General features: G+C 37.0%; 2 protein-coding genes and 1 long non-coding RNA gene across 8 annotated transcripts in view; 1 reads left to right on the plus strand and 2 right to left on the minus strand.

Annotated features, from left to right (window-relative positions):
- The window catches only part of LOC136283834 (uncharacterized), an 85,155-nt gene extending 83,481 nt beyond the window's left edge, over nt 1-1,674 (minus strand). For all 3 annotated transcript variants that reach the window (XM_066173183.1, XM_066173182.1, XM_066173181.1), the window contains exon 1: nt 1,612-1,674. The gene's annotated coding sequence lies outside the window, so the exon portion shown is untranslated. The remainder of the gene's footprint in view (nt 1-1,611) is intronic.
- LOC136283837 (uncharacterized) lies at nt 657-12,537 on the plus strand. 2 transcript variants are annotated; one of them, XR_010718941.1, is made up of 4 exons: nt 657-790; nt 1,182-1,365; nt 10,874-10,992; nt 12,189-12,537. It is a non-coding gene; the product is annotated as an uncharacterized lncRNA (long non-coding RNA). The 2 variants fall into 2 exon arrangements; XR_010718942.1 differs by lacking the exon at nt 12,189-12,537 and adding an exon at nt 11,206-11,332.
- The window catches only part of LOC131769281 (uncharacterized), a 126,423-nt gene continuing 120,231 nt past the window's right edge, over nt 6,683-12,874 (minus strand). For 2 of the 3 annotated variants that reach the window (XM_066173195.1, XM_066173194.1), the window contains one exon: nt 6,683-7,761. In XM_066173195.1, the coding sequence (XP_066029292.1) occupies nt 7,393-7,761 (369 nt within the window). In that variant the 3' untranslated portion in view covers nt 6,683-7,392. Of the gene's footprint in view, nt 7,762-10,812; nt 10,951-11,210; nt 11,342-12,874 lie in introns of those variants that run through there. The other variant, XM_066173196.1, reaches the window with a different exon arrangement.

The raw sequence follows: 12,874 nt of genomic DNA on the forward strand, positions 1-12,874 counted from the left end.
AATGAAATCGTAGATGTTTTACTGTTTGCCGTTGATGTAAACATCAGGGTAAAACTATAAATTCTTACATTTGTGATGCATCGTAACAATGAGGTTCAGTTCCGCTCATTAAGCACTAAGAATAACATAACTTGACGAAAAAAAATAGCGTTAGCTTTCATAAAATAAAAGAAAAAGATAGACAAAACTTTCATACGAAAAGGATTGAATTTCTTTAAGAACTTCTTACCCGGAATAATGCATTTCTAAGAACTAAAATGATGCAATAAAAAGCCAAAGGTCACGGGAAAAACCCCTAATTACATATTTACGTATGTGATATGCATGAAAATATCACGCAAAAAAAAAAAATACAGTTTCCAAAATGAATTTTTACTCTACTTTGTAACTCTCCGAAGGTATAACGAAGGAAGAAAAAACGGGATACATGCCCTGAATAATTGAGTCGTTCTCTCGGCTGTGAAATAATTACAAAACCTGAACACTACTAAGACCTATTTTTCCTCCCGGTGACTAAATAACTCAGTATATTTATTCCCATCACGTACATGATTGGTGCTAATCCAGTTTCTCCACCATATATATATATATACAGCTTTCATTTCATAACAACCATCGATTTCCTCATTCTGTCTAACTTGGAACGATATAAGCACAATTGGTACTTTTCTCGTGACAGATATTCCTTAACTATCCCAAAGCAGAAATACGTGTCTACGGATGAAGAAATATCTTGCTCGGAATTGATAACACAACCGCATTTTAAGAGCAAATCCTTTTAAAGCAAAAGGTAAGATATGCATCGTTTTCTAAATGTGATTACACAGCGATTTCATGTTCCCTGCTTGCTTGTTAAATTGTAAATTTACGTTACAACGTCGGCGTAAAAATTCTAGGATTCTGACCACTCGAAGCGAACGAACAAACAGATAATTCAGCAATAGTGAGGCTCCTCGAGACACTCATGTAATTCTGTGGATGTTAACTATCAAATGAATATAATATCGCCATCTGGCTCGTTTTAATACCTAGCCAACTAAAGCGAATTGTAATTGCGATAAAGATTTCGGTCAGTTATTGCTTGTTCTCGAAGGAGAAATTTAGGCCCTCAGCTCTGTGGAATCAAAATTAGCCACAATCCATCAAATCAGTCTGATGTTACGAATACTGTCTTGTTTCAGTTTTAACCTGCTTTAGAGTCAACATTAAGAAACGCTTCGGGTAACATTTCAATTAATCGAGGAAGGGTCCTACATCATGGGGAACCGACAAGTCGAAACATCAAATGATCATTGAAAGTCGCATCATGACGAAATAAGATGTCGCCCGGCCACACGGTTCGTTTTCATCGCTCGCCTGGTAATCGTGAGTAATATATATCTCGATTGACTTCTCCAGTTGGAGAAATTTAGGCCCATAAGCTCGGTGAATCAGAATTGGCTAAAGTCCAACAAATGAAATAGTGTGTGGACTTACGAAAGCAATGTTGCTTCCGCTTTTCTGAAACACCTCTCACAGTAAGCATTAGTAACCACTTATGGTAAATATTTTAATTTACTACGAAAATTCCCACATCATGTGAAAACATCTTACGAAAACTGTTTAACATACCTCTTCGTCGCCTGATTATTATCTCATATCTGGGACACAGCCTTTAAGATGGCGGCTTCAGCGAGCCGAACAAGCCACACTGTTCCCCAGGTTCCTCTCTTTCTCGAGAAGAGATTGCAAGGCCGGCTCTGAATCATTTAACCCTCAATGACTGATCGTAAATTCTTCTCTCTGGCTACTACACATTTCTTTGCAAGCTAGTTGCGAATAACTGGTGTTAGATCATGACAACAACTTCTAACTTATAAGTTTGGCGATATTATCTATACCTGTTTGCTGGATAATGTGTGAATATTATAGGGAGAAGTTACATGTTAATCACTTTTAGGATTTAAAGGGTTAAAAGACATCAAGTTTTAATCCTGATGCATGCACGCTAGATGTGCACCGAATTTTTTTTTTTTAATTTAGTACCAAAAAAAAGGTTTAAACCTTCCCTCCTTTCTTGTTAAAATGAAAAACACTTTAATTTGACGCAGTAGCCTACAAAGTGTTTCCTTTCAAGTTTCTGGAAAGGGTCAATTACAACCAGTGTTTTCAAACAATGATGTTCTAAAGTGGAGCTAAAATGGCCTGTACATATATATATATATATACTTTAAGAGTTTTCCTTTCTAAAAAGCGTTCTAAGTTATGTCACGGTCCTTATAACATATCTTTCTACATGCTCTTGCATATTCGTATCTGGAAGAAGCTAAAGTTGATGACTTCACGGGCTCAGTAAGATTCTTGAGATTTATCAATCGATACATTAATGTCGTTCTGCAGTAAATATTTAAAATCTGAAGTATATATAATGAGATGCGTCGGGTCATTTACATCTAGCTTGTTCAACGCGGCTTAGGACCGCTGAGGATTTCCAAGGTACGTTGCTAATCTCTCTTAATGGAAGTTACAGGTGGAAATATTTGACATGCAACCAACATTTGATCTCGCTTTACTTTCCTAGGTGACCAAACTTTACACATTAAATTGAACTGTATACAAAGTTTACAATATTTACACTTATTCACTTACACTTATAACGGTTTACTGTGTAGTGTTTGAGGTTTACTATACATCTATTTTTTTTTGTCATACAGGTTTTGTTTTCTGCTTGCTTTTAGGCTCGAAAGAACTTTATGTCGCTGGGTAACTATTTTATAAAAAGCAAAATCCCTGGACATACAGAAAAATACTTACAGACATATTTCAAGTGTGTTTTAATCAACTTCTGCTCTTTTCAGAGTGGAACTAACTACCCTCTTACTTTTACTCTTAACCGATCATTTTCTACGCTGTAAATCGAAAGGATCTGTTTCAGCCTCTAAAATAGGGCCATCTCGGTGAGTAAAATAGTCCTATTTTGGAGCTCATTTGGCCCTTCTGGATAAGAGTTGTTCTGGCCCTCGTAAAAAGGGCAGAAATGGCCTTGTATGGAATAGCCGAAACGACTTCATAACGGGGCTGTTTTAAGAAAATGAGGGGTAGTTTAGGAAAAACGAAGGGTAGTTTTGGCCTTTAAAGGGGTCAAAATGGTATGGCCAAATCAGCCCTTCTGGAACCAATTCGCACCATAGAGAGAGTGAAAATTGGCCCCTATTTCGTGGCCAATTTACATACATACATACATACATACATACATACTTTATTTATTCCAGAAGCAGATGATAACTATTATATACAAATAAAACTAAAAAGAAAATACTTCTAGAAAAGGAAGTTAAGAGGTTATCCCTGTGTAAAAACTCCCTTAAAAGAAAAGACAAAATATAAATCAAAATCATTACAATCAAATATTTAAGTACGATTTAAGTTTAGATTTAAAATGCTGAAAGCTGTCAGCTTCCACTATATCACCCGGTAACTCGTTCCATAATTTGACAATCCTAATAAAAAAAGAATTTTTGTAACAATTAAGTCTAGCTGGTTTAATATAGAGTTTGTATTGATGATTTGCTCTCGTAGACCGAATCGTGGCAATATCAAAGAAGTCTTCAAAATTTAAATGATAAAAACCAAAAACTATCTTATAACATTCGACTAAAGATAAGTAAGTTCTACGGTCAGAGAGAGTGGGCCATTTTAACAGTTTGCATCGGTCTTCATAGGACATTTCTCCTTTGCGTTGATTTAAAGCGAGTCTTGAGGCTCTTCGCTGTACATTTTCAAGGGCATGGATGTCCTTAACAAGGTAAGGACACCAAACAGGTACCGCATATTCCAAGATTGGCCGTACCAGAGACATGTACAGCATAGAAAAAACATTTGTGTTAGCGGTGCCTACTGAGCGTTTAATGGAACCTAAAACTTTGTTCGCTTTATTGACAGTGATACTTATGTGATGGCCCCATGAAAGATCTCTAGTTAGTGTGACACCGAGATCTTTAAAATTAGTCACATCTTTCAGGGGCTTTTCTAAGAAATAATTAGTTACCGACTTATCGCGTAAATGCGTGATTCGCATAGATTCGCATTTGTCTGCGTTGAAACGTAGCTGCCACTTACGAGCCCATGCGCTAAGATTATTAAGATCATCCTGAAGAAGCTGACTATCTTTTATAGGGTCAATTATCTCTCTGTAGATCTTCGTGTCGTCTGCATATAGTTTTACTGTAGATGATAGGAATTCAGATATGTCATTAATATACAATAAAAACAATAGGGGCCCGAGAATGGTTCCCTGTGGAGTTCCGGAGGTAACGCACGACCAATCAGAATAAGATCCCCTAACGACTACACGTTGTTTGCGCCCCACCAAAAAATGTCTCAGCCAGTTGAGTAAACATTCGTCGATGCCGCTACATTTCAATTTTAAAAGCAGTCGCTCATGAGGAACGCTGTCAAAGGCTTTGGCAAGATCCAGAAAAACAACATCGGTAGGAGTGGATGAATTACGGGATTTCGCCCAGTCATTAAACGTTGATAACATTTGAGTTGTAGTAGATCTTCCTCGTAAAAAGCCAAATTGGTTGCTATTGATAAAGTCGATTTCGCGCCAGAACTTAATCATCCTATCAAAAACAATTTTTTCACAGATCTTACAAGCAATTGAAGTAAGGGAAATTGGGCGGTAATTTTCTCTCGAAGATTTGGAACCCTTCTTATGTAGAGGAGTAATGTCGGCATGTTTCCATTCCTCAGGCAAAAGGCCAAGAGACAACGATTTGTTTATCATATACGTTAACGAAGGTGCTAATTCCGAAGCACACGACTTAAAAATGCACGGCGCGATATGGTCAGGCCCAGGAGACTTGTTGGGCTTGAGTTTCAGAAGATGGCGTTTGACCTCATTGACAGAACAATCAATTTTCGCAAGTTTCTTGTCAACAGTGCAGTCTTGAGTGGGAAAATTTGCATAATCTTCGGTAGTAAACACCGAAGAGAAATATGAGTTCATACTCTGAGCAATACTGAAGTCGTCAGTCAGAGCACATCCATCGACGCTTATAGAGATGAGATTATTAGTGCCTCTTCTCTTGGACTTAACAAAATTCCAGAAAGGTTTCGGGTTTTCATTTTCCTGTAGATCAAGTGCAAGTTTCTCTATATACGACCATCTAGCTGTGTTACAAAGTCTCTTAACAGAATTGTTGAGTTGCCGATATTTTTCCCAAATAGTTGAATTGTTTTTTCTGCGAGCTCTATTATACAATAATTTCTTCTTTTTGCACAAAACAATAAGTTCCTGTGTAATCCAGGGGGCACTGGATCTCTTTTTATTCTTGCGTTTGGGAATGCACTCATCCACTGCTGTAAATAACAAGTCTTTCCAGCAAGCCCAATTATGATTAATATCGCTGTCGAAGAAGGCGCAATGCCATGGAATATAAGATAACAGCGATCTTAAGTGATCCCAGTCGGCTTTACCATAGCAATACAACAACTTCTGTGATTTACGCTGGACGTAAGGTATACCAGATAACGAGAAGGAGATAGAATTGTGATCTGAAAAAGGTTCTCCAACAACCAAATGGTTTACGAGGTCGGGCGAAGTAGTGAGAACTAAGTCTAGGATGTTCGAGTCTCTGGTAGGTTCATTTATCAACTGTGTCAAAAAATTGTCTTGGACGATGTCCATCATGAGTGTGTAAATATCAGATTGACGCAAGAATCTGTTATTCAACCAATCAATCTCCGGAAGATTGAAATCGCCAACAAGAATCAACTCGTTCGTCGAAAACTCTTGCAAAACAGCTTGTAAGTCCTCTAAAGGCTTAGGATCGTTATTGGGAGGACGATAGAAAACTCCCAAAGTGACTTTGCGATTGTATGAGAAAAGAAGATCGACGAAGATGAACTCTGAATCGTTCTGTGTAGTATCACGGGGAACCGCTTTGATGTGTTCTCGCGTAGCAATCAATACCCCGCCTCCATGACGTCCATTGAGCTTTCGGTCCCGCCTAAATACCGAGTAGTTACTAGGAAAGATTTCACCGTCAGGGATGGAGCTGTCCAGATGAGTTTCAGTTAAAACAATTATATCATAGCCCAGAGCGGCAATGGCTAAATCCAATTTGCTTGATTTGTTGACGATGCTTCGTGCATTAGCATAAAAGGTTAGAAGACGAGAAGACTTTTGCTGTTCCGTAAGATTGTGCCGCTCGGCTCCATTTGGACCAGGATTTGGGTTTACGTCGCCGCTCAACTGGAGAAGAATAGTTTGGTAACTTGCAACAGAGTTAGGATAATAACTGATTCTTGACGAAGAAAAACCTCTTCGAAGGATTGGCAAAACAATATGTCGCCTAGTCCAGGACGCTGTGAAGATATTTAAGTTCATTGAAACTACAAAATCATCTTGTAGAACCAAGAAGAAATCGTCAGCTAAACGCGGGAACATTTGAGATTGGCCCTGATCAGTCGTTTTTCCGCGATATAGAAGAATTAAACTGAGAATAAAACAAAGAAAACCGGAGAGTCGAAATGAGTGACCGTCAGCCATGACGCCTCCAAAGTTCAAAACTAAGACTTACTGAACATGACTTGGCAAGCCCTAATCTACTCTCTCATCTCAGGCCAATGTATGGTCAAACAAACGAAATGGCTAAATCGGCATCATAGGGTCTGAAACGACGCTCTTGATGGGAGCTGTTTGGGGCTTTAATAATGTAAAACAGTCCTCTGAACAGAACTAAAGTGGTTTTTGTTATGATATAAAATTGCCCCACTTGAGCTATTTCGCATCTGTACATTTTAGGCCAACAATACCCTCAAAGGGTGACTCATTTAGCCCCTGTTAAGGCAAAAGGAAAGCACTTCCTGCGACTAAAGCAATGCAAACGAAGTCCGAATGACTCCTAACTTTAGCTCTATAACAGTTTTGTTAAAGCTAAAATTAATTTTCATTTATCCTATGAGATGGTTCCAATTATCCATTTGATTCACACTCATTAAACAACGCTTAGCAGCAAAAACAATAACATAAAAATCCCTTAAATGGCGATTAACAGTTATATATATAGGAAAAATGGTTTATCGACAATGTAAAGATTTGCATTCTCCAGCTGTGACCTTTTATTGGCAAACTAAAAATAACACATGTGTATAAAACAGCTGTGAAAGGGCTGTAAACCACAGTATTGAGAATATCCAATGTTAATTGTACATTTCTTCATACTAACAGAAATTACAAATAAATTCTACCAATGATTCCAATTCTGAAATTTCAAGAACCCTTTCACTCTCATGATCGTATTAGTAATTCCCCTTACTGTCTGTCATACAATCTTTTGATATTATTTGGGAGAATTTAGTATTGGATCAACTTAAAGTCCCCTACAGGATCATGTAGATCATATTCTACTTTATTCTCATCACTTTTCTACTTGAAATTGTGCTGAGATTGTAAGGAGAAGTTATATCTTGGTCACTCGTGGGAGTTAAAGGGTTAAAGAAAGTGCTGACATTCAGCAAAGTATGACCTTGGCCAATACCCATTAGGGCCTGCTCTAGGAAGGACAGTATGGCTGTCTTTATACACCACATATTGAATATATAAAATGATGACAGCAAAGCCACGATGCTATTTACAATGCTTTGTTGTGGTTTGCTGCATAGAATAATGCCCTCATAGATGATAATTAGTTTATCAAAATCAAATTGTTCACCAATGGCCACAATTTGAGGCTGAAAGCACTTCAACAATTCATCATCGATTGAAGCTGTTCTCTGTAAAAAGAAAAAAAAATAAAAATGAATAAAATAATAGCATATTTATTGACAAATTGTTCAGCACAATGTACATTCACCACTACAAATCATAACATGTGACTACTCATATTCAAAAGTACATTGCATATTGTATGCATCAAATCTGAAAAATTAAACAGCTTACAAGGCAATAACAATCCTTTAACTCCCATGAATGACCAAGACAGAATTTCTCCTTACAATATTAATACAATATCAAGCAGACAAGAGATGAGAATATGGAAAAACATTAATTACAGGATTATTAGTTGATTGAATACCAAATTCTCCAAACTAACATCACTAGAACTATATGGCAGACAGTAGGGAGAATTACTAATAAGATCTTGGGAGTTAAAGGGTGAAGGTCCCTAACCAATGTCTCAAATGCTAGTTGCTTATATTTGCTCATACAAGTCAGACTTAATTTATCAATTAGTTCTGATTTCTTAGTCTTTGCGATTGTACTTGCCATATAACCAAAGCTATAAACATCTGAAGTTGACCAAGGGACGTACAGACCATCACACAAAGCAGGATCAATGTGTTTATGTCATGTTTTGAGTCCAGCTCTTTCTGATCCAGAAGGAATTACTTCTAACTTGGTTTTCCTAACTTCACATGCTTCATTGAAGTCTATTATTTTGGCTGCCAATCATCCCTATTCACCTCTGAAATCAATACATTATCTCCTTTTTGTCATTGTGGACAATCCTTAATCCATGAAGATAATAGAATCCCAACTACATTGCATTAAAATGCCTAACCATGATTTTTCAACACATACACTCTCTGACTAAAGAGCTCTAAAAATGGTAAATGGATGTTTGATCCCTTCCTTAACCCTTTAACTCCCATGAGTGACCAAGACAAAATTTCTCCTTACAATACAAATACAATAATTTTAGCATTTTTATTCATTGTAAATTTTTAATTTTTAATTTTCGAGGTCCTTTTTGTAAACCACTTTTTAGTGAAAAAGTTTCCTCATTAAAGATTGTCATTATTATTATTATTATTATTTATTACAATATCAACCAGATAGGTAATGAGAATAAAGAAAAATATCAATTTGGGGATAATTAGTTGATCAAATACTAAATTCTCTGAATTACCATTATAAGAATTGTATGGTTGACAGTAAGGAGAATTACAAATTTGATGTGGGAGGTAAAGGGTTAATTCCACAAACCTCTCATACAAGCAGTTAAGTAGTTCTCGAAAAACTACACCAAAGGAAGGGAAATGCTTTCTGAGAAATGTGTGATAAAACACAAGCTTCCACAGCAACAGTGTCTTTAGTAGTTGATTCACTATTAATAGTACTTGACTGCACTGGAAAAGACATACATGTAAACTTGCAAACACCAAACCTTCCCAGGCCTAACACAACTTTGTTTCTGTGGCTACCACCTACAACTGAAAGTTGCTAATAGCTCATTTTGTTCATATAAACATTTAACTTGCTTCAATGAGAAATCCCTCAAAGTTTGATATCTATGATTAATCATTTTGAAAAACATATTTCAAGCATTGCACCTACATGTGCTGTAAAATGATCAATTGATGCTTAAAAGTGAGGATTCCTTAGCAAAAAAGCTTAGCACCTCTGGCAGATACCTTTGTCACAGTATTGTAGAGCAAAGAAAAAATAATATTATGTTTCAAGCATTGCACCTACACGTGCTGTAAAATAATCAATCACTGCCTAACAGTGAGGATTCCTTGGCAAAATGGCCTTGCATGTCTGGCATATACCTTGATCACAGTATTGTAGAGCAAAAAGAAAAATATGTTTCAGGCAATTTGCACCAACCTGTGCTGTAAAAATTATCAATCAATGCGGATTGCTTAGCAAAAAAGCTTAGCACCTCTGGTGTACACCTTGATGACAGTATTTTAGATAAAAGAAAAACTATTTCAATCATTGCACCTACTTGTGCTGTAAAATACCTTGATCACAGTATTGTAGAGCAAAAAGAAAAATATGTTTCAGGCAATTTGCACCAACCTGTGCTGTAAAAATTATCAATCAGTGCCTAACAGTGAGGATTCTTTAGCAAAATAGCTTAGCACCTCTGGCATATACCTTTATCACAGCATTGTAGAGCATAGAAAAAAACATGTTTTAAGCATTGCACCTACACTGTACATATGCTGTAAAATGATAAATCAATGTCTAACAGTGAGGATTCCTTAACAAAAAAGCTTAATTTGCACCCCTGGCATATACCTTGATCACAGTATTGTAGAGCAATGAAAAAATTTTTTGAGCATTGCACCTACATGGGCTGTAATTATCATTTTAAAATGATAAATCATTGCCTAACAGTGAGGATTGCTCAGCAAAAAGGCTTTGCACCTCTGGCATATACCTTGATCACTGTATTTTAGAGCAAGGAAAATGTGAAATTGATAATTTGAGAAAGAACTGATCTGTCAATGAAAGAATCAATCTATGCCTGAAAGCAAGGATTCCTAAGTAAAAAAAAAAAATTCACCCCCAACTCACACATTACCTTGAACACAGCATTGTTCAGCAGGAAAATACAAGAAATTCATCATTTAAAGCATTGCACCAAAATGTCTGTAAAATGACCAATCAATGCTTTACGTCTATAGCTCGCTGATCCTAGCAGTATGCAAAATGTGTCTTAAATGAACTTTGTAATGGGTCTTGCTCACCATAGAGTCTCTGTGGCACGATCAGTGGTGAGCATCGGGGCATGAAATCCCTAGGTTCAATTCCACTTTGGCAAACAAAATTTTTTCTTTGTTCCTAGCTCATCACAAACCGAAAAATAAAACTTTCTCTTTTTCTTACCGCGCTCAAAACTGACCATCTTTCTTATTCTAATTAGCATGTTTATCTAACAATGGTCAAGGGGGGGAGGTAGGGGATCTCATGAAGAGATACAAGTAATTGACTGAATTTTATTTTACAACTCAATTCCACTTCCTAGAATTTAAATTCTATTATGTGGGAGTATAGAGATCGGTTATCACTACAAGATATAAAAAGGCACAAACCTTTTTTGCACTTTTAGGTGTTTCTTTAATGCTTCCTTTCTCCTTGCTTGTTGGTGTACAGGAACTTGGGCTTGTAGATACTTTCTCCACATCTCCGTCGCTTGCAAATTCTACGTCTACATCTGCTTCATCTTCATCCTATAACAAAGCTACAAAAGATTAATCCAACTCCAAATATTGGTAAGTGATTTATTGATCTGTGTTAGTCTTGATCTGCAGTTGGCCTTTTGCGATGCACAAACATTGAACTTAAAAATGTGCGTGCCTTATAAAGGATTAATTAAACCAATTTTTAATGACTATAAATTAAACGCATTAAGTGCGGATATCACGTGTTTATGAGTATGGATTCTTGTGCATACTTGCTAAAGATCAGCAAATTTTTCCTCATAGCTTACCATTAATACAGACGCAGAACCACGAGCATAAGTACATTTCTTCGACAAGTCACGGTTGAGTCCGGAATTCAAATGATTGGAATGGCTCACCTGAAGTAAATGTGCAAGCATGAAATTGTTTTTAAATAACAAGATTGGTTATGAGGCTTAGTTCATAAAAAGAAAATCATAAAGGTCATAACAAGAAAATCTTTGTAGTAAATATGTAATGTAAGCTGATTTCTGTTAAGTTAAATCAGGATTAAAACCACACAGCGATGCAAAGTCCCTTGCAGAAAGCAAGCAGCGCAAACGATCCACACGAGGGAATCGGGTGTCCACAATTTGACTCTCCTTCGTAGAAAAATCATTGTCATTAGCGAAATGCACAGTATGATATTCGCAATAAACTATCTGTTAAATCTTTCCGCGACGCGGTTTACACAGCATGGTAGGACAACATATAATCACTTTGAAGATTGTTCGTGTAGGCTGTATTATTCTGTCACCATAGAGCCATTCTGCGGAACCTTTTATGTAAGATATATCGTTGTGTAACAGTAGCTACAACTTTGTTCAGTGGGTACCACTATCTATATCGTCTACAGTAGGTACAACTAGCTACACTGTCTACAGCAGGTACAACTACTTACACTGTCTACAATAGGTACAACTAGCTACACTGTCTACAGCAGGTACAACTACCTACACTGTCTACAATAGGTTTAACTAGCTACACTGTCTACAACTTATTAATCACATTGTCCATCCATGGAATCTAGTTGCACTCCAACTGAATTTTGCATAGCACTCCATCTCCATTTTGCATGATTATTTTTCTTTAAGTTAGTGATCTTCTCGTGCAAACAGGTGAGAATTACGTCATCATTTATTTTATTGTTTATTATTTAAATGGTTGAGGTTTGTAAACCTAGAATATGCAGTAGGAGATGACAGCCTTTCAATAGATCTAACGTTTTTTCTCCTGACTTTTTATAGGTGGTCTTCGTGGCAAGTGTTTCGTTGACGTTTTCCCGAAAACTTGTGCACCACCCTGTGCCTGATTGATAATAAGCCTTACTTTTTCCAGTCTCGTGGTAATGGGTGTATCACTCTGAGTGGAAAAAGGCGAAGGTGGCGGGCACGAACAGATGTTGGTCCTTTTTCGTAACTGCTGATAATGAAATTCACACACAACATTTCCTCGTTCTACAATTTCAGTGTTTAAGGCAATTATTCTTCGTCTACGAGCAGAGCTATGGCGTGTTTTTTCTCTCAGACAACAAACATTTTCGCCGGGCGGTTTGCCTACTGAAGAGACGACACAAACAAGTGCCATAACAATAACACGGGCTTAGGAAGTTCTTAGCCATGTTTAGAGCGCTCAACTTCAATGCTAAAATTGACACCCGTGGCCTAGTTTTTTTTTTTTGTTTTTTTTTTTTTGGGAAAGATATATTGCAGAGCAGGTTAGAAAGAAACTTTCTTGAAAATGGGAACCCTATCTGTTGACGCTAAGGCCTATCCCCGCGAAATAAAAACAAACAATATGAAATTTAAAAATGCCGCCACATCGCCGCTATAGCGTTGCTATGGAAATACCGATATTCCCATTTCTTTCTGCTTGTAAATTTTCGCGCGCGTTAAAAACATGCGCACTCATTTTGCCGCTGTTTCGCTTCCCA

The sequence above is a fragment of the Pocillopora verrucosa genome, chromosome 10 (assembly GCF_036669915.1).
Source record: "Pocillopora verrucosa isolate sample1 chromosome 10, ASM3666991v2, whole genome shotgun sequence".
Lineage (NCBI taxonomy): Eukaryota > Metazoa > Cnidaria > Anthozoa > Scleractinia > Pocilloporidae > Pocillopora > Pocillopora verrucosa.